Source organism: Gopherus evgoodei, chromosome 5 (genome assembly GCF_007399415.2).
Source record: "Gopherus evgoodei ecotype Sinaloan lineage chromosome 5, rGopEvg1_v1.p, whole genome shotgun sequence".
NCBI lineage: Eukaryota > Metazoa > Chordata > Testudines > Testudinidae > Gopherus > Gopherus evgoodei.
In genome coordinates this window covers 122,388,660-122,409,904 of record NC_044326.1, presented here as the reverse complement: position 1 = coordinate 122,409,904, position 21,245 = coordinate 122,388,660, and the positions used below count along the sequence as shown (strand labels likewise).

Below are 21,245 nucleotides of genomic sequence, written 5' to 3'. Positions count from 1 at the left end.
CTGCGTGTGCTCAGGGCTTCAGCAAGAGCAAGGCTGAAGAGCCAAGCCCCAGCAGGTGCCTCCAGGTGCACCCTGGCTCTCGAACTTCTGAAGATTGTCATATGCCACTCGGCAGGTCAGTAAGTTTGGCCACCCCGGTCTATACAAATGAAAATCCAAAACTTTTGAGGTTCACCCTGTTATTTAACATTTTAGTTATAGAGTTCAGGTTTTCTTTGGTGAAAAAAACTAACAAGAGAACGATTGAATTAGCATAGCTTTTCTTCTAATTAAAGAAATGTTAATCAACAAAGTGCTTCATTGGATAAATTAACAACAGTTCTTATCAGGGTGGCCAGAATTAACAGACTACTTGGGATCACAACAAGCTCATCTCTTATGAAATTACTCTAATACCAACAGCTCCTGGTCGGGTGGCCAGGGTCGCTTCTTTTAAATGCTCCGCTCAATGCTTTTCATTCCTACTCGTCGATAACTGAATAATTCAAGTGAAAAAAAATGCAGTAGCTCCCCATCTGAATTTTAGGAACAATGATCCTGTGTCATTCTACCTGTGTACCATATGCCCTATTGATGGTAGAAACAGTAGCAATTATTCATATAATTCCTTCCAACTATACTAATAACAAAATGGCACAATCCCTAGTGGTCTTTCTTCAAGCACACACTAGCATAGTATAAATCTAAGGACTATCATTCATATTATTTTGCTATTTATAACTTCTGTCTTGGTGCATCCAACCTCAACTCTTTTTTGTCGTGCATATGCATTACAATAGAGTTTTTAATTATACGATTGCAGCCTATTTCTCAATCACAAAATAACATCAATCAAATGTTAGAGACACATCTGTGAATCTAGATACCAATTTAACCCCTTTCCCATATGCCTCAGGAAAGTGTCTTTCTCCTGTAGCCCATAGTGACCCTACAAGTGGGGAGGACCAGGGTGGATCTTTATCCTGTGCGTCTTGAAAAAAGGGCAGGAGCCCTGCCAGGTGCCACCACTGATCTGCAGCAATATATTTCCTTGCATTTACTTTTCATCAGACAGCTAAATGGAGCACATGCACTTGAAGATTAGTATATGTGTGTTCTGTACTTGATAGGTACACTTTTTTAAAATAAAGAATCACCTTCATCAGAGAGGAAGGGTAACACTTCTAAATTATTTTGGAATAACAGAAAGCTTACCCCATTAAAATCCCTTCATGTCCCCATTCCTCACTTCATAAAAAGAAGTGCATTAAGAGGGGAACCAAAATGGCTTTGAAACTGCATCCCCCACATTTCAGATGAACATTCCACAGTGTAGGTGTAATCAAAATTAATGTGAAGGGTGGTGTGAGGTAGGGTTACCATCCTCTCAAAAAGAGGACTGAGAGGGTGGGGGAGAATGGTGAGGGCAGACAGTTGAGGGGTGCTGGAGGAGTTTTATGATGGATGTTGGAGGGATGTGTATACTTCGAGGGGTACCTGGGGGTACTGGAGGTGGGTACTTGTGGCCTCATTCTCGAGGTGGGGGACTCCCTGTCATGGTGGCAGGCTCAGGACGCAGAGCCAGCTATCCATCAGCGCTTTCCTGCCTCACCTCCTTCTCAGGGCTGGGAGCTGGGGCCTGGGTGGATGGGATCCGGCAGCTGTGGCTGCTGGAAAGGGACCAGTTGGGACATGGACCCAGCTCTTTTCTGAGCTGCAATGTCTGCTCTGCAAAAATCCCAGACTTTTCCTCTTATTTGAAAAATTCACCTGGTGAGAGGGTGGAGGATCAAAAAAAGAGGAAATATCTGGGAAAACCCGGATGTATGGTAACCCTACTGTGATGTCTCTGAATCTTGTTCTCATGGTATTCAGCATTCATTAGGTTTTCTGGGTTTTTTTCTTCCTGGCTGTTGTATAGAGAAATTTGGCCAGGCAAGCATATATTGCCCCACAGATACTGTAAAAGAGGGGAATATAATAAGAGGCAAAGAGATGGGGGTGAAGCTTTATGTGGAATGAAAGTGGTGAGCATCACAGAAAGTATACATATATAAATGGACTTATCACTTTAATGAGTAGCAAAAATCTCTCATCCTCAGCGGTATTAGTTAAGCTCTGGACATCAGTCTGAGTTGCTGCGTTGAATAATCAGTGATTAGTAGCCTGGGATGTTTCAGCTCTTACCTATCTTGAATTATATATACATTTAATAGGCTCAAATGTTAAGGTTCTTTCCCGAGTCTTACCATGACTGGGGGAAAAGAATTAGTGAAGAAGTTGTATTATCAATACTTGTATTGTGGTGGCCCCTAGGGGCACAGTCAGGGATAGCTGGGGTCACACTGGTTCGCTGCATTCTGTAATAAACAGGCACATAGGATTTTCCATGCTGGATTCAAACATTATTCCCGATACTTCAGTGGCATGTCTTCAGCAGTGATCCATGCAGGATGTTTCAGGGAAAAGTTATCAATCAGTTTACTGCACCTAGCTGTTGTGTGGGTATCGAGGTTGAAGGATTCTTTACGGACCTCTCTGCAATCTGTGTATGTTCCAAACTATGATCCTTGATTATTCATAATAGCTTAGCGTGCATCATGTGCAATGCTTTTAATTATGAAACTCTTTTAAATCCAGCACCTCTTATTTGACGCTGATCCCCTGCACAGAATCTCCTTGGTCAGCTACACATTGTTAGAAAATTTTCCTTTGTCTTCTAAATATGTAATACTTGCTATTAGTTTGGTTTCTTGTATCAAGGGAACACATTTTTTTGTTGAGCAATGCTAACCTGATTCTGCCTCTTTTCTAATATTAAAAGCTGTTTACAACGAATCTACCATTTGTGAACAGTAGCCCTCTGTTTGTCCTCACACTGTCTAGATCATATTTGGCAGCATAAGCTTGCCTAGTACTGTCCCACTGATATGCTTTAGTGTTTACTTGGAGGAACCATCTCTGGCAGTGAGAGTGTATTTCACTCTCTATGACCAGTTAATGATGATTCAATTATCCCAGCTATGTTGCTAATTAGTACCTTTTGTGATGGTTTTTGTTTTGTTGATATCTTTCTACTGGGAGCTGGACTGAGGCCACTAACTCCTTTCACGCAGGTTATTGAACAGCTGTCAGATGTTAATGACTCCTGGCCATTTGCATTATTAAATAGGGGAATTAAAACTTTTGTATTAATAAAGTTAATGACCTGAATTAAGAGAAACTTGATACATTAGTAATTCTCATTGTTCTTGAAAAGAAAAGACAATATATTCCTCTCGTAATACATAATCTTCTGGGTGTACATAAACCAACAAGGATTGACCTAAGCCAAGCATAACTAGTAGTAAATATATGAGCTACTTGTTAAACATCAAAAGCAAGGTCTGCACTTAAAATGCTTCAGTGAAGTGGCATAGTTAATCTGCCTCTGTGAAAGGTGGTAGCTATGTTGACAGAAGTCTTCCTGTCAACGTAGTGTTGTCTGCATCAGGGGTTAGGTCACTATAACAATGACCCTTAGCATGTGTGGATTTTTCATACCCCTGAGTAATGTAGTTTTACTGATGTAAAATTATAGTGGTGACCTGGCCCAAGATTTGAAAGGAAATTTCAGGGGTTGCAACACAACTGTAAGTACTTCATTACAGCACAAGTTGAAGAATGTTACAAGAGATGTACATGGCATGAAATGATTGTATTTTCCTATTTCAGTAATCTGTGGACATATATTCATAGGGAGGTTGTCATATATAAGCTCCTTATTATAAAATAAGTGCATTAATATTTCTCAGGGGATATGCGTACATTGCAATTAAAATCCTGTGGCTGGCCATACCTGCTGACCTGGGGTTGCTTAATTGTGGTGTAGACATTTGAGCTTGGGCTGGAGCACAAGCTCTACGACCTTGTGAGGTAGGAGGGTCCTGGAATTTGGGCTGCAGCCCGAGTCTGAACATCTACATCATAGCCCAAGTCAGCTGGTATGGGCCAGTCGCGGGAGTCTAATTGCAATGTAGACATACCCTTAATGACCATAAAGAGTACCCAGGCTCTTCTAATTATTTTCGTTTTTTTGCAGTCATTATGAGTTTGTTTACAAGAGCTGTCCTTGTACTATGAAAAGAAGGAGAGAACATTTTTAGAAAGTACTGTCTCATTTGTATGTAACTTACAAGATATTTTGCCAGAAGTTTTTCAATTTCTAATGCATTTCTGTGGTCATAAATATCATTGTTGCTGACAGCAAAAGGAATTGTTATGTAAAGCATAAAATTAGTTGCTTATATACTTTAACTCTGATTTCGTGCTCAGTTGTTGTAATGAATGGGTTTCAAGGACAAACAAATTCTGGAGGTTTGCAAAAGCACATGTGCTAATGAGACATCTAGTGCCAACCTGACCACAAAGTTTGCATGTCTTTCGCATATTTTGTTACCACTTTCCTGGCATTTAGCCGGCAATTAAAAGAGCAATTATCTTTTCTATCCTACAAATTGAGCAAAACTGGATCTCAGATTTCATATTAAATATTTCTGTTTAGAGGGTCAGGGCCAGCTCTTGTGACGCAAGTTAGTCATTAGTATAGTAACGCAAACATGTGGTGTTGAAAAAAAATCATCACATATGGCAGAAGTAGTGCTACTCTGTGTATTTCTCCCAATGGGCAGAGTCTGATACTGCACACATGTTGAATAGAACCGTACTTCTCAATGTGTGGAGCTAGATGCTACTCAATGTGAATAAGGAAATCAGAATCAGGCCCTATATTTGTACTGTTTGCATGAGATATACTTGTAGTTAGGCAGTGACCCAAAACTATACAAGAGCTTGGAAATTCAGACACTACATTTCACTGTTGTTTTTCAAACGTGTAAGTATCTGAATTTATTACTGCCCTGCTTATTTGTTGATAATAAGTGAAGTGAAATATATTAAATCTGATTATTTACTTTTGATGATGGGTATATTTCTTATTCATGGATGGAAGGAAACCCTTACTTGTTACTCAGTGTGGGTGTGGTACAAACTGGAATCAGTATTTGAATTGAAAATAAGTATTTCACAAATTTCTCTCTATACCAAATCCAACAAGAAAAGAATTAACATAACCAGGAAAAAAGTATCATTAGTAAGGGCTAGTGAACCATAACATGCAGAGGGGAATAAACATTAAAGTACATACACATAAATAATTTGATAGAACTGTTTCCCAGCTTCAAAAATAGTATATCCTAAATCTACACCATAATATACAGTAATACATTCAGAAACAAAAGTCAGTACGGCAATAGAATGAAATAAAGCAATTACTTTAACAAATAATTTAAAAATAGAGTGAGAGGGCATTTATATTGGGGTGTTCTGGCTAAATTTCAAGTCAGATAATTATATTTTGTTTACCTAAATTCTCCCTACAGTTTCAGCTGGAAATGGCTTAACTTGTGTAACATCCCAGTGTGCTGCAAAGAGATTTTGTTTGACCCCAGAAGGGGCTATAGTTAACTGACAGCTAAATCCCTATGTGTATGCAAACCCCTTGAGGTTTGTAAGGGTTTTGGGATCCTTCAGGATAAAAGGTACTATATAAAATTATTACACCGATGATTATTTATTATTAAAGTGAATGCCAACAGTACATATAAGGGGAAAAACTTTGTTAGAGGGAAACAAGAAGTGGAAAATGTGAAAACAGAATGTCCTCAAAAAGTAGGTAGTCTTTCACCATTAGTCTTGTATGAAAGCTGATAGCCTGCAGTCAGGCATATTCTTATTTCTGTAATGAAATTTATGAACAGATGATAAGAGGAGAGGATATGAATATTGCTTCTTGCCTTGTTGCCATCTTTTCATGACATTTTAGTTAATTACCTGTACCATAATGATGTACTGCTGGGTATGCAGAGATTCAAGATAGCAAGGTAGTGATGTTGCTTTGAGAAACGATGCCAACATTTCATCTCTGTGTGAATTTGGAAGGAGAAGAAACAGTTGATCAAATGTCCCAAACTCAGAATAAATTTTGATCAGGCAAATAAACCTCTGCAGGGTTAAGGAGACTTCACCTTCACCTTTAACCATATGTGTAAGGGAGTTATTCTACCATAGTAAACCACTTGCCTACTAAACTACAGTAGTCACATTTCAAGAGTTGGTCCACTCATATGCAGTTCTTCTGGAAAAGATTATTTGAATAAGAATACAATAATTGGTCAAAATTATCAGGCAGAATATCCTCTGCAGGTATCTTTAGATAGGGATCAGATAGCTCTGGATGTTCACTCTGCAAGTTGCAAGATGACAGTATGAAACTACAGCTGTTGGAAGGGCACTCATTCTACTGTTACAAAATAAGAGCAAAAGATGGTTTCTTGGTCCAGTACTGTCCTATTTTTGCATGTGTATTGGAGAGGGCATTTGGCAGTGCACAGGTGCACACACAATATTTGCCTTTTTGTTTATGCGTATGTAGCTACAGTTTATATCCCAGATGTAAAATTAAGTATATAGAGAAGCATAGGCTGCAACTTGTCTTTGGAGTCAGCCTTCTTTTGTTGGTCAATCTATAGGACAGTGACTAGGTTATAGACATCACTTTAAAGGAAGAGATGGAAGTGACATTTTATAAACTAGTTCATTTTATGTTTCCAGTGGTTTAGACAGACTCAAGAAGGGACACAAATATTTTATTATATAAGGATAAAAAATCCTGGAAGATGTCAAGTGTATTCAAAAATAGTTACCTGATTTCCACTAAGGATTAATGGACAGCTTCTCTTCCTGTCAACACCTCCTGGATATCTGCCCATGCTTGGGCCATCTGTACTGTTCAGCTTAATCACTCAGGAAAGTCATGAGCTCTGCTGCATGCCTGCACAAGACAGTAAATATCCCCCTTATTTCTCTGTGTGGTTTACCCACATTGCCAGACTATCTGCATGGGGGAGAGCTGCTATTCCTCTTCCTGCACAGATGAAAGAGTGGAGCCAAGACTCTGCACCATGCACTCCTGTCCCATCCCATCACGTAGCACCCGGCAGAGTGGAGCCATGGTGGAGGCAGCAGTCATCTGTGGCAGGAAAGGGGCTGATGCAGCATACTTCCACCATGGAATAAGACATCTTAATTGTTATTCTCAGAATCACAATTAGGTCCCTGTCCTGCTCCTGGGCCAGCACAGTTATTCATTATCCACTGTCCCTTAATTGGACTGGATTTTGTGGTTACAATCTAGCCACTAGAGCTGGGGAAGATTATAAAAGGCAGAGAATGAGAGAACAAAGCTTTTCACTCATTGCATCACAAAGGGATGGATGCTCATAGACTGGAGACCCTGGGATAAGCCAGCCCTGGTTACAGGATGAGACACATCAAGTGATCCGCATGTGAAAAACAATGCAGGAAGTTGCAATAGAGGGGGGTAGACAAGGAGATTGCAGCTATGGCTGTAGATACTGCAGGGAGCAAGAAGGCTTCTACACGTCCTGAATCAGCAGAGAAAAAGCTGAAGAGGCAGGAGAGAGTGGGAGAAGGCTCTTCAGGCAGGAAGGCCTCAGGAAGACGCATTCAAAGAGGGAACAGACTTTTGACGGCCAGCTGGGCCAAAGGCTGCACGAGCTTGTGCTTTGTTAATCAGCAGGCAGACAGTGAACTGGCCTTAAGGCTTAGAGGACCAGAGGACTCAATAAAGTAGACGCCAGGAGAGAGCTTGTTTGAACTATGTGTGGACAATCAGTTCTTAAAGGGCCCTGAAGAGGGGGGAAACAGAGGCAGAATGACCTTTGACCACTTGGTCATACTCAGGTGGAGGCCAACCCATGTTTAGTTGCAAATGTATTCATTAAAATGAAGAATTTATTCTATTTCGAACACGCTTACAATGCCTTATAAATCTTTTTAATATTGACTATTATGTGTTACTTGATTAAATACATGCTGAATTTTACAACAATCTTGGATTTTGCATGAGGATATTGTAAAGCAAGAGTGGACAGTTAATGTTGAATAACAATATAGAAAATAATCTGTGGGAACCCCTAGATGATGAGAATGTCAGAACAAAGAGAGACTCCTTGATAAACAGGTAGCAAAATGTCGGAGAACTTTTCACAGACAATAAAATATTGGCATATTCTACCAATAGAATCATAAATATATTCTCAGTGGCCTGTTTCCATGCAAATTGGTCACAAGAATTTTGCTCCATTACTCCTGAGAAGTTAAGCAATGAAGATAAATTAGGTAGCCCACGAGGATGTATTGGTGGGCCTGATCCAAAACCTACTGCATTCAATGGAAAGACTTAATGGGTGCTGGATCAAGCCCATATACCAGAGTAGGCAACCTATGGCATGTGTGCCAAAGGCCACATGCAAGCTGATTTTCAGTGGCACTCACACTGCCCCTGTCCTGGCCACCAGTCTGGAGGGCTCTGCATGTTAATTTAATTTTAAAAGAAGCTTCTTAAACATTTTAAAAACCTTATGTATTTTACATACAACAATAGTTTAGTTGTATATTATAGACTTGTAGAAAGAGACCTTCTAAAAACATGAAAATATATTACTGGCAAGCGAAACCTTAAATTAGAGGGAATAAATGAAGACTGAGCACACCACTTCTGAAAGGTTGCCGATTCCTGCCATATACCAATTAGTTCTAGGTTCTAAGCCTGCCATAATCCTTTTCTTGAAACGCTACCTCATCGCTAACTTAAAGTAATCTTGTTGCATCAGTGTGTCTATGCTGGGTGAGGCTTATTACAATAACCCTTATGTTGAGATGGTGTGTAGTCAGGTATGCAACGTAGTGTTGGGGTGTTCCTTTTTTTTATTGTATTGTGAATGGTAATTGACAATTATATACATTTTAAATTGACATTGAGTGTACTTTATAATACTCAAAGTATTTTATCTTCACAGTTTGCCGGGAAGATTCATATCAGTCCATAGTCTCCTGTGCTGCCTTAGTACTTACACCTATAGAACCACCTGGGGAAGCAAAGAAAAAAGAAGAGCCAAAAATGCCTGATGTGGCCAAACGGTGAGTGAGTTGTTAAAATATTCATTTCCACTGCAATTTAAGCAGCAAAACCAAATTGTGCCCTTCCTTTCCACGTCACCAAGATTTATGATTATATAGCTGAGGGCAGAAATTGGCCTGAGACTGGGGAAGTTTCTTTTGTTCAACAGTAAACACCTTCTAGTGGTTGCGGTAATGAGATGGTTCTTCAGTGTGAGATAGGCAACGAACATTCATATCCCAAGAAAGAGATTTTTAAAGAGTTTTATTACTTTTTTAATTTCTATATAAATAATTCTTAATACTTGCATAATCTTTCTATTCAGTAATGGATAGTATAAAGACCATTCATTCCTGAAAGCTTTGCTCTACTTCGATATTTCAGTATTTTTCAGTGACTGTTTTACTACTTTGATGTAAGGTCTGATGACAGCTTCAGGAGTGTAGTAGTGGGCTTCCAAGTAAATCCTATTAAATTAAACAGACTGTAGTTTGATATCTTGCACCACTGCTTTGGATGAGAATCATAACCACAGCACGGGTAGCAGCATTTATCTTGAAATACCAGGCAGGATAGTTGTTCCTTAACAATTGAGTCCTTGGAGAATGGAAAAGACACATTTTTAACGAAAAGAAGAAAATACTTTGTGCAGTGACAAAGCACTGCAGTTAAAATTGTAGTCTATACATTTCAAAATGCACAAGGTAATTTTAAAAATAATTTAGGATTCTATAATATCAACCATCATTGCTCAAGGATAGATCTTCGGGCTGCATTAAAGTCTTTATCTTCAGTTCAGCTGGCACTAAGGAAACTTAATTTTGGATATTTATTATCAGAAGTTCTATTTCCACAAAACCTTAGTCTGAACACTCGCAAACGTTGAACGGTTAAGAAGTTAAAAATCAGGTCCTCAACATAGATTCAAATGTGGTAAGTCAAGATCAAACTTAGAAATATTTGCGCTCTTTCTATTTTATTGCAACTAGTAACACGTCTGACCCACGACACCAGATCTGAAGTCTGTCTATCCCCATTCCTTCTAACCTACATATGCAGTTTGAATTCAGATCCAGATCAAGATCTGAACTCCATGGCTCAGGCCTGTATCCAACTGTAATATATATTCCGTTTTTGAGATATGTCATTTGTTGTGAGTCTATCTATAGTTAAATGATTAGCTATATCATAGACATTACTTTTGCTATTATTACATTCAGTCAAATATTGGAACATATTTGTATATAGTGTGTAATGGTATTTTAGGAACATGATTCTGCATCACATTCTTCTGTATCTTTCCGAATACAAAGTATTCGAAGAAGGTTTTAGGACTCAAAGTTTTGGACTAGGATCTAGAGTATTCAGGCTGAAACACTACAGTAAATTCGTATTTTCTCTCCACTGAGAGACAAACCTACAGTGTTCTTTGTTCTACCTTCTCCACTACTGATTTGATCTGCAGTTTCACCTTTGTAATCTCTTGTGGATTTGGGCTAAGGCAATTTCCGTATGTGCTCAAGGAATGAATGATGCTTCCTGGTTGACTTTTTTCCTTCACCTATTTGATATTAGCAAGTCTGTTTTTTTTTTCCCCTTTAAAAACACACTGGTGATGTTTTTGAAAGCACCCTGGCAATCGTAAATTTCTCTGGAAATTCATGCACACACAGGTCTCAGTAATAAGCTCTGACCTCTGATACTGTAGAGATTTGCATACTTCAAAATGTGCATCTCTTGCACTGTGACTGCTGACACATATTTAAATGTATCCACATGAATCGAAAGCAAATACTACCACTCTATTAGTATATTTGTAACAGTACATCTCCCAAACTATACAGGGGGCAGAAGGGAAACACATCTCCAGAACTGCTGAGCACATCTTTGATTAAGATTTCAGTAAATTATCTTTAAGTTTTTAAAGCACTTTGAAACCAATTACTTAATTTTATTATTCATTTATTGTGTGATATGATTAACTAACGTGTCATGTCATATATAGTCATTGTATGCTAAATAGATTTAAGTTGTAGGATTATAGAAGTATGAGACTGATTAGTATTTAGACATATGTGTGTATTAGGTATCTAAGTAATTAGGACTGAATCGCAAAGCCTGCAAGCTGAGGCCTGTAAAATGTCAGCTTAGCAATACTAGGCCATAGATTTAAGAAATCCTTGACATAAGTGACCAAAGAATTATGCCACAAAATTATGAGAAAAGATTTACCAATGAATGATATTGTGAAAAATTAAAGGCAAGATTAACTTTTTATTATAAGATACCGGAGAGTCACATTTTTCTAACACATGCCCTAACCTCAGGGTGCACCATCTGTATAACTCCTCATGAGAATAAAAGGAACCCCAAAACACCTATGAAAAATGGAGTGCCCCAATATTCTTGGGGGACACAATACAAATGAGGAAAAAGTGAATTGGACACCTCTGTGAAATGCACAGAATGTCAGTGTAGTCATAATCACAAGATAAAGGAGGGCTCTTGAATTAGGTACAATTAATTATTTACAGGAAAATGCTAGCAGGTATCATCCCTCTACTGATAATTGATTGGTAAGGCATCCATCAGATCCTAAGAATATTGTTAAGGAAGTCAGTATAACTATATTTGTAACTTGTGCATAGGTCTTTATAGGATTTTTATATGCTTGGGTAATCATAACCTTAATTGTAACTTTAATAAAACTTGTCAAACAGACTAGAGCCTTGTCTATATTTAGAAGCATACAGTGGCACGGCAGTACTGATACAGCTCTGCTGCTGTAAGAGTGCTTGTGTAGCTGCATCGTGCCAGTGGGAGAGAGTCTACCGTTGACATAATAATACCAGCTGAATGAGCGGCAGTAGCTGTGTTGGCAGGAGAGCATCTGCCACCGACAGCGCTGTGTGCATCAGCATTTATGCTGGCAAAACTTACGTCGCTCAGGGATGTGTTTTTTCACATGCCTGGGCAGCAAAAGTTTTGCTGCCATAAGTGCTAGTGTAGACATGGCCTAGATCTTGTACTTGTGAATGTATGTGTGGTCACTATCCTTGGTCTATGTGTATTCCTAGACACTCTAAATCTGAAACAGGTCTCCGGAGCGGCTTTCACTTTGTTGAGCTCGAAACTGTAGCCACCAGAGCCAAACCCCATGGTGGTGTAATACGACATAACTAAATTCACTTTAAATAAAATACAAGGCTACAGTTTACTGGGAGGATTAAGGCGTAATGGCTGACTGTTGTGGAACACCATTCTTAATGTCCCTTTCGTTTCTTTCTCCTGTCTCCACACATTTTTTTCACACTATTATCTACACAAACATCATTTCCATCCCCATTCATTAAGCTCTGACCCTCTTTTAATTCAATATCTCCTTTAAAATTTCCTTTTTCTATGAGGGCCACTAATAGAGAATTTAGAATTGGGGGGAAAACCGAAACCCAATAATGTGTTCTGCATCTAGATATCCCATTGTGTCTTCTGTTTGTGTCCCTCATAGATGCCAAGGCTGCAAACTGGCTTTGCATTGTCAGGCTCCTGGCTCCATACAGAACCACACTGACTTCATTTCAACTCTGCATGGATGGATGATTCCATTTATATGGAGCAGTTTGGAGATTCAAGTCTTTAGATTGTAAAATCAGGGATTACTAAACTATAGGTGATGTTTGCTGAATAGAATGTAGGAGTTAATCTATTTAACTGTACCTTAGGTGTACGCTTTCTGTGCCAAGTATCAGAGGGGTAGCCGTGTTAGTCTGGATCTGTAAAAAGCAACAATGAGTCCTGTGGCACCTTTAAGGCTAACAGATATATTGGAGCATAAGCTTTTGTGGGTGAATGCCTACTTCATCAGCATCTTTCTGAAAATATTTTTGGGTGTGTATAGAGGTAAATAAAATTGAAATAAATAACTAAATACTGTTGAAAGAGGGTGTGCTCCCCAATAATGATACAAGTCAGTAGTATGGTATGACGAGATGGAAACACGGCTATAAAAATGGTCCTGTTGAGAAGACCATAAAGTGAACATACTTAATGGGAAAGTATGCTATATGTTTTTAAGGCTAGGAATGGATGTTCTGTATATATAAGTACCAAATAAAATGTGTAGTAATATAAATGAGACAAGATAGGTAAGGTAATATCTTTTATTGGACCAAGTTCTGTTGGTGAAAGAGACATGATTTTGAGCTTACACAGAGCTCTTCCTCAGGTGTGGGAAAGGCACTCAGAGTGTCACAGCTAAATACAAGGTGGACCAAATTGCTTAGCATAAGGAGTTAACACACGTTGTAAGAGACCGTTTGAGGTGAAGTGGGCAGTTAACACCTCTGCTGTCACAGGACAAAAGAGGGAATTAGCTGGTTATGAATTGTTGTTATGGGCTACAAATCCAGAGTCTCTATTCAGTCAACGATTTGGCGTATCTCACAAAGTTATGAATTTAAGCTCCCAGATCAATGTTTTTAAGATGATGTGCAGTCTTCCTTTGAGGACAAGAACTGAGAGGTCAGATATGAAGTGATCATTTTGTGAAAAGGGTTTGCCCACACGTGATGCAGTGTTTTGTGGGGACTTATTCTCCCTACACTGATCTAGGTGGATGGGGTGCGGCGCTGGACCGGGGTTGTGTCCGGGCTCTTTGCGTGGAGCTGCCGCCTCCTCGCTGCCCCCTTGCTTCCCCCCGGGCCAGTCTCTCTGCTGCCGCCGTCCGGGAGAGGAGGCGAGTGGCTTGGGCTGCGGCCCCCGCTCCTCGCTCCCTCTCATACACTCGGGCACCGGGCGCTGCTGGGGCCCCGGCCAGGGAGCGCAGGGAACCCAGGCGGCCGGGCTCAGCGCCGCTCCCACTCTGGTCTCAGGCATGTGTGGGTCTTTGCGCGGGGCGCTCCGCAGGCAGAGGTGGGCGGCAGCTGCCACGCGTGAGTGCCCGTTGCCTCCTCGGCCGGAGCCCTGTGGCAGTGGCGGGGGGCGCTGGGGGGGCCGGTCCGGGCTGCAGCTCGCGCCTCGGATCCGCTTGTTTTCTGTGTCTCACACAGAGCGATTGGTTCGGGAGAAGAGAGGGGAAGAGGCTGTAGATCGTTCTTTGTGTGGTCGAGGATTGCGTCGTTGCGGTTGGCCAATCAGGGGTGATTAGAGGCATGGTAAGCGTGTGATTTTTCTTTTTGTCCAATTAGATTGCTAGCATGTATGATGTTAGCCCGCATGATTGGTTCTTATGTAACCAGACTTAACTATATAAGGGGGTAGTAGAAAAGAATAAAGGAGATTCCTGACTTGTTTGCAGCTGTGTTGACTGTGTGAATTTTCTTCGCTCTGCATGAGATACCACAGTGTTTTTGTCTTTCATCATTTTTCTGTGTGAATTCGTTCGAGAGGATATTGATTGTCTTCTTTCACCCAAATAGTTGTTGTTAGGACATTTAGCGCACTTGATGAGGTGCACCACATGTTGTGATAGGCATGTGTAGGACCCATGGATCTTGAAACGTGTGCTGTGGGGGTTATTTATCACTTGAACCGTGAAGATATGTCTTCAGGTTTTGCATCTGTTGTTCTGGCAGGGTCTGGTGCCACTTTCAGTTGGTATGTCTTGATCTGTGGGGACCTTGCTTCTAATGATGAGCTTGGTGAGCTGTTTGAAGGCTGGAAGAGGGGGGTTCAGGAAGGAATATGGGGTTTAATAATACTAGTGTGAGTGGTAGGGGGCATCTAGGGGTTTGCATTTGGAGGTTGTTTTTTTTTCTGTATTAAAGCAGGTTTATTCAAGGTATTTGGGTGGCTCATTTCATAATGCAATCTACTTCTTAGATGGAGTGTCTTTGTTTGGTGAAAGTGGTTTTAAGTATGTTAAGGTATATATCTCAGACTTTTTCCTTGGATTATGTTCTGTGGTATCTGAGTGCCTGGTTGTAGACAAGAGATTTCTTGGTGTGTTCAGAGTGGTTACTGGATCTGTGTAAGTAAGTGTGGGTGATCCTTGATTGTCTCTTACAATATGTGTAAACTCTTTATCCTAAACAATCTATTCCACTTTGTGTTTAGCTGTGACACTCAGTACTTTTCACAGATCCTGAAGACTGCTGTGTAAGCTCAAAAGCATGTCTTTTCACCAACAGAAGTTGGTCCAATAAAAGATATTACCTCATCTACCTTTTCTTTCTAATGTCCTGGGACTTACACAGCTGCAACAACACTGCAAACAGTGGAAGATGTGAATTTTGCTGTGTAAAATGGAAACTCCACAACATGAAGAAAAAGGAGGCGAAACTTAACCATGTCATCTACTTCCTGAGGAAATACAAGAAACACAATACCATCCCCAGAGGACTCACCATCTAGATCCCTCTGGCCACAACCTACAGCTCCAAATATGCAGAACCACCTCCTAAACCTCACATATTCCAGAAGGGACTAGCTCAAACAAGAAATAATTGCATACTCTAACACACTGGAAGTTAAAAAATCAGGAAACTTACCTGGAAATCATGCAAGAAACCCAAAATTACTAAAAACAAAACAACCTCATGACAGCCATCCAACACAAAAACAAAAAGTGGAACCAACTAAAACAACTCCATAACTCACATTACCTCTGGGTGAAACCATGGCACCAGGACCCACCACATGGACACTGCCTGACACCCCCATCATCTTCAACTCATCAAGATTACCTCTATAACTGGAGCTGAGTTATCTGTACTCTCCAAGGAACTGAACTTCTCCTCACTCCATAGAACCTGATGATATACCAACATGTGGAGAAGTAGGAGAATTATTTCACCATCTCAAAGTATACTTTCACAACAAAGACACCACCACCCACAACAAACATGTCCCTACCAACAGTCAAAAGAAAAAAAGAATCTTCTAACTGGATGACCTTCAGCAGATGAAATCATACGCTTGATTATTACATTGATTGCTTCAGGGAGAAAAAACAAAACACTGAAATCCTTAACAAACATCACACTCTCGCTACCACTGAGAGGCCAGTTATACTGTGCCAGAAATCCGACAACCAGATAGCTTTCCCTTTGTCTGCTGGTTTGGTCACTATCATAGTTCTCAACTATGATAAGGGCTAATAATATTAACAGTTACTAGTTGACAGATACTTATGTTATATGACCTGGTGTGTAAATATGGCCCATCGTCAAGCTGTGTGTAGCATCTTCAGGACACAGCATCTATGCAGACTGGAAACACAAAACAAGAATAGGCCTTTAGTTTGAACTGCCTCATGTTTGATTAACCTTGTTATGTCATGTCTTGGGAACAAAAGTGCTTAAGGTTTTTAAATAATATATGGTATTTGTTTATCTTAATTACTGTAAGCAGCAAATGAACATGCCAGAAGAGGTAGCAGGAAAGTTCAAATTCTTTGAAGAGCTCCTAAGTCAACATACAGTGGGACTGGGGTGGGGGAAAGACCAGTTTTATCTCTCCCCCCACAATGATTTTTGTTTTGGAGGAGCTCATAAATATTTAATTAGAAAGCTGTTCATTAAGCATATCCGGGGAATTATTAGATCATATTTGATTTGCACGCACTAAGCAAAATCCTGCCCTCACTAAAAGTGCATTTGTTAAGAACTTGGTTAGAGAGTGGCAGCAGCTGAGTACAGACTCCTAGGGCTTCTTGCTGGCAATAAGGAGTCATTGCTCAAAAAGTTCTGGAGGTGATATCCTCTGCTTCACTGAGAAGGAAAAAAAAGAACAATATGCCCCAATCCCTATTACATGGTACTAATCACAGTTATAGAGTGCGGCTTAGGGCTTTAACTATGCTCTGGCCATCTAACTATGCTGTCTTGAGACTAGGGAAGTGCCAAGATTACACATTACTCTGCTCCTGTGCCAGATGCATTTGGTAGGGGGGTAAGTTATCATCTCCTTAGGGTAAGGGCTGTGACTTCTCCTATGTTCTGTCCTTGATGAAGCATGATATCAATGTTAAGTGAGTAATAAGAAGCTACTTTCTGTGAATCCTTTCCTCTCCTTCTCCACAGCACACTGTGCAATGCAGCAAAGGATTTTTTTTTCTCAGCAAAAGTTAATAATCAGAATGAAAGTAGGCGGTCCCCAGCCCTCTCTTAATCCTCCCTCCCTCCCTCCCAGATTTGTAAACACATTTGGTCTAGAATATAACATGGATCCATTGTTTAAATTTGTAGTAATAAAACTTTTTTTTTAAAATGATGTATTGACATTCAGTGCAAGTTTTCAAGGCTTCTTTGTGTTGCTATGGTGATAGTTCAGCCAGTCTCTCTTGAACGGACATGGATGATAACACTTATTCTAAAGAATCTTTTATCTGGGTAGGAAATGCTGAAGATAGTCAGTCTTAATCCTTTAAAATCAAAATCAAGAAGATACAGAGATAGAATTGTGATATGAAGAATCCTCCCTTTGACTGCAAGTGTCTAACAAAGGATGTGGGAGGGAAAGCTAGACTTAGAATATTTAAATTATGCTTTAAAAATAACCTTTAAACGTCTATGACCATACTGTCAATTGAAAGCTTATGGTATTGCCAATGGACAGTCTTAGGAGCCTATGGACAGTGTGGTAAGAGAGGTTCCTCAGGTGCTCTGGGTCAGTATTCTGCTGCTAAATACAAATGATAAGGAAATCCATTCACAAGTTACCAATATATGAGAAAGTGCCATGATATAGAAACAAAAGCCTTGATTTGGCAAAGTACTGAAGCATATGCTTTACTTTAAGCATATGAGTAATCTCATGTGACTTGTGTTTAAGCATGTGCTGAAGTACTTTATTTAATTGGGGGCAAAGGCAATCCTTTTTTAAAGGACGACTTCTTTGGAAAAAATATTGGACTGATACGATTTTTAAAAAGTAAACAAATAGAAGATCACATGTAACCTTAAACTTTCAAACTATAGTGAGGATAAAGATGGCAAGGATTCATTTAACTGAAAATTTACCAGTTCATAAATAAACGGATTCCTTGAGAACTTTTTAGGATGGTAACCAAGAATTAAAATACTGAAATTGTTTTGACAGTTGCAAAATTGGGCCTTAGTTAAAACCTATTTATAATTAAAGAGAATTAGTATGTTGTCCTGAATAACAAGTGGCTGGAACTAAATGGCATATCAGTTTTATGACCCTTTTGTGATGACATTGTTAAATTTGTGTGTAGCAGTAACATGAGAGCTTTGAATAACCTCATAAGAGTTTTTAATGGTTACTTGAGTTGATTAATGTCTTCAGTGCATTTAGGCTCTGATGCAGCAAGTGACTTTCACATGCTTAAAGTTAGATGTTTGTGTGTAGTTCCACTGGAGTCAGTAGGACTGCTTACCTGCCTAAACTTAAGAACATACTTAAATAGTCCTCTGAACTGAGGCCTTCATGCAAGTCTGTGTGCAATCTAGGAAGTTGCTTTTGCAGAATACCCAGTTTGACAGCTAAGAAGTTGGTTGTGCATATACTGTGTCCTTAGTTGCATGCCTAGCAGCAGTAAATGTACATGTAACACTGACAGACTCTGGTCGTCGGCAGGCAGGATTGAACTGGGGACTTCTGGAGCTTAGTGCCTGAGCCTCTACAGCATGAGCTAAAAGCCAGCTGGCTGGTAGCTAAGGCTGCAGAGCAGACTCATTAAACTCTCTCTCTAAGTGGTCTTGGTGCCATTAGAACACCACACCCAGAAGGTGTGTAGGTTACATACACACACACGTGGAAGCAATTTTTTGCATGTGAGCCTCAAATTGTCAAAACATGGCCATTAAAGTTGAAGAATGGAGTCCTTGTTGACTGTTAGAACCATCCCCATGGAGCTTCCTTCGAAGAAAGTGTGGCTACTGCTAGCTTATTTTCATACACAGAATAGGTGTAACTTTAAGGAAGTTAATTATATTTTACTAAAGATCTCTTGACATCTTTGCATTTTGATTTTTTTTTAAATCTCTGGAGAAAACCCCGTCTCTAATAGCAACAGTGTTATTTTAGCTGACATTAACTTTGGTCTCCAGTGCAGTAAGCTTGTTTGGCCATGGAATCCTGTTGCAAGATTTGCATCTACTTTAACAGTTCATTCTAGAAGGCCCCTCTTTGTAACTTGAAAAGATGACTATTTTCAGACTGGTTAGGACAACCTGATAAAAGGTGATTGAACTGTTTCAGTTGCCTGTATAATTTCCATTATGTACCACAAAAGAATGTTTATCATCTCACAATTGCCTACTGTTGCTGTAAAATGGCATTGCCTTTAGAGGTTGCTTGGATTGCAAATCCATTCATAAACAGTAAATGACTCAGAATTTTTCCCTAAAAATTATATAGTGGTGTTTTGTCAGGAGGTAGAATTCTGTATGCAATTTTATTTAAAGCATATGCATTCAATTTAAAGTGAACAACTTGTAATATAATTTGCTTAATGTTTCTATAAGGGGTCAGATGCGAATGCCTCCTAGACTATTAGAAGCGGAAGGTCATGGTAGGTGTGATTGGGAAGGTAATTTCTGATAGATTTGCAAATAATGCCTTTCATTTGATGTATGACCTTAATGTAATGATGATTTGGGCATTCTTAATATGCTCATTAATATGCTCTTAAGCTCTTATGCTCTTAGAGGAGAGGAAAGTGATCAAGAACAGTCAGTCTGGATTCCCCAAGGGCAAGTCATGAATTGCCTTCTATGATGAGATAACTGGCTCTGTGGATGAGGGTAAAGCAGTGGATGTGTTATTCCTTGACTTTAGCAAAGCTTTTGATACGGTCTCCCACAGTATTCTTGCCAGCAAGTTAAAGAAGTATGGGCTGGATGAATAGACTATAAGGTGGATAGAAAGCTGTCTAGATAGTTGGGCTCAATGGATAGCGATCAATGGCTCTGTGTCTAGCTGGCAGCTGGTATCAAGTGGAGTGCCCCCAGGGTTGGTCCTGGGGCCGGTTTTGTTCAATATCTTCATTAATGATCTGGCGGATGGCATGGACTACGCCCTCAGGAAGTTTGCAGGTGACACTAAACTGGGAGGAGTGGTAGAAATGCTGGAGGGTAGGGATAGGATACAGAGGGACCTAGACAAATTAGAGGATTGGGCCAAAAGAAGTCTGATGAAGTTCAACAAGGACAAGTGCAGAGTCCTGCACTTAAGAGGAATGAATCCCTTGCAGTGCTACAGACTAGGGACTGAGCGGCTAGGCTGCAGTTCTGCAGAAAAGGACCTAGGGGTTACAGTGGATGAGAAACTGGATATGAATTGACAGTGTGCCCTTGTTGCCAAGCTAATGGCATTTTGGGCAGTATAAGTAGGGCCATTGCCAGCAGACTGAGGGACGTGATCATTCCCCTCTATTCGACCTTGGTGAGGCCTCATCTGGAGTACTGTGTCCAGTTTTGGGCTCCACACTACAAGAAGGATGTGGAAAAATTGGAAGGAGTCCGATTATGGGTCTGGAGCACATGACTTATGAGTAGAGGGAACTGGGATTGTTTAGTCTGCAGAAGAGAAGAATGAAGGGGGATTTGATAGCTGCTTTCAACTACCTGAATGGAGGTTCCAAAGAGGATGAATCTAGACTGTTCTGAGTGGTACCAGATGACAGAACAAGGAGTAATGGTCTCAAGTTGCAGTGCGGAAGATTTAGGTTATATATTAGATAAAACTTTTTCACTAAGAGGGTAGTGAAGCACTGGAGTGAGTTACTTAGGGAGGTGGTGGATCTCCTTCCTTAGAGGCAGGACTGGATGACCTCCTGAGGTCCTTTCCTACCCTGATATTCTATGATTACTTGAATCAATACTCCACTAGGGTTTTTGACTTCTTACACAGAATTTTGTATAGGATGAACTATATTTTCTGTAATAATAAAAGTCAGTTATCTTGCACAGAATTAGGCTCAAGAGAGCTAAGTCTTCTAAACAATTATTTCTTGGAAAACCTTTTCTGGTAGTTTTCTTGTTTTTAAATGTCACTTTTTGTGATACTGTGGTGGTGGGGATGTAATTTAAAAAGAACTGTTAAGCTTTACTGCAGTGTAATGTGGAAGAATTGAATAAATATTAATCTATTTGGAGTAGTAAAACCATTTCCTCTCTTTAGTTACAAGACAACACCAAAAATAAGTTGGTTTAATTTAAAAATATGTTACTGAAGATTAATCTTCTATTATTATTATTTTTGCTAAGATGGTGTATCTAATCAATCATTTTTGTGGTGTGAATGCCCATTTTCTCATTATGTGCAATATAATATATGG

At 39.8% G+C, this 21,245-nt stretch overlaps 1 protein-coding gene across 4 annotated transcripts in view; it reads left to right on the top strand.

The window, feature by feature from the left end:
* CCSER1 (coiled-coil serine rich protein 1) overlaps positions 1-21,245 on the top strand; it is a 1,155,265-nt gene that overhangs the window by 278,688 nt on the left and 855,332 nt on the right. For all 4 annotated transcript variants that reach the window (XM_030564825.1, XM_030564826.1, XM_030564828.1 and 1 more), the window contains exon 5: positions 8,901-9,021. In XM_030564825.1, coding sequence (XP_030420685.1) covers positions 8,901-9,021 — 121 coding nt within the window. The remainder of the gene's footprint in view (positions 1-8,900; positions 9,022-21,245) is intronic.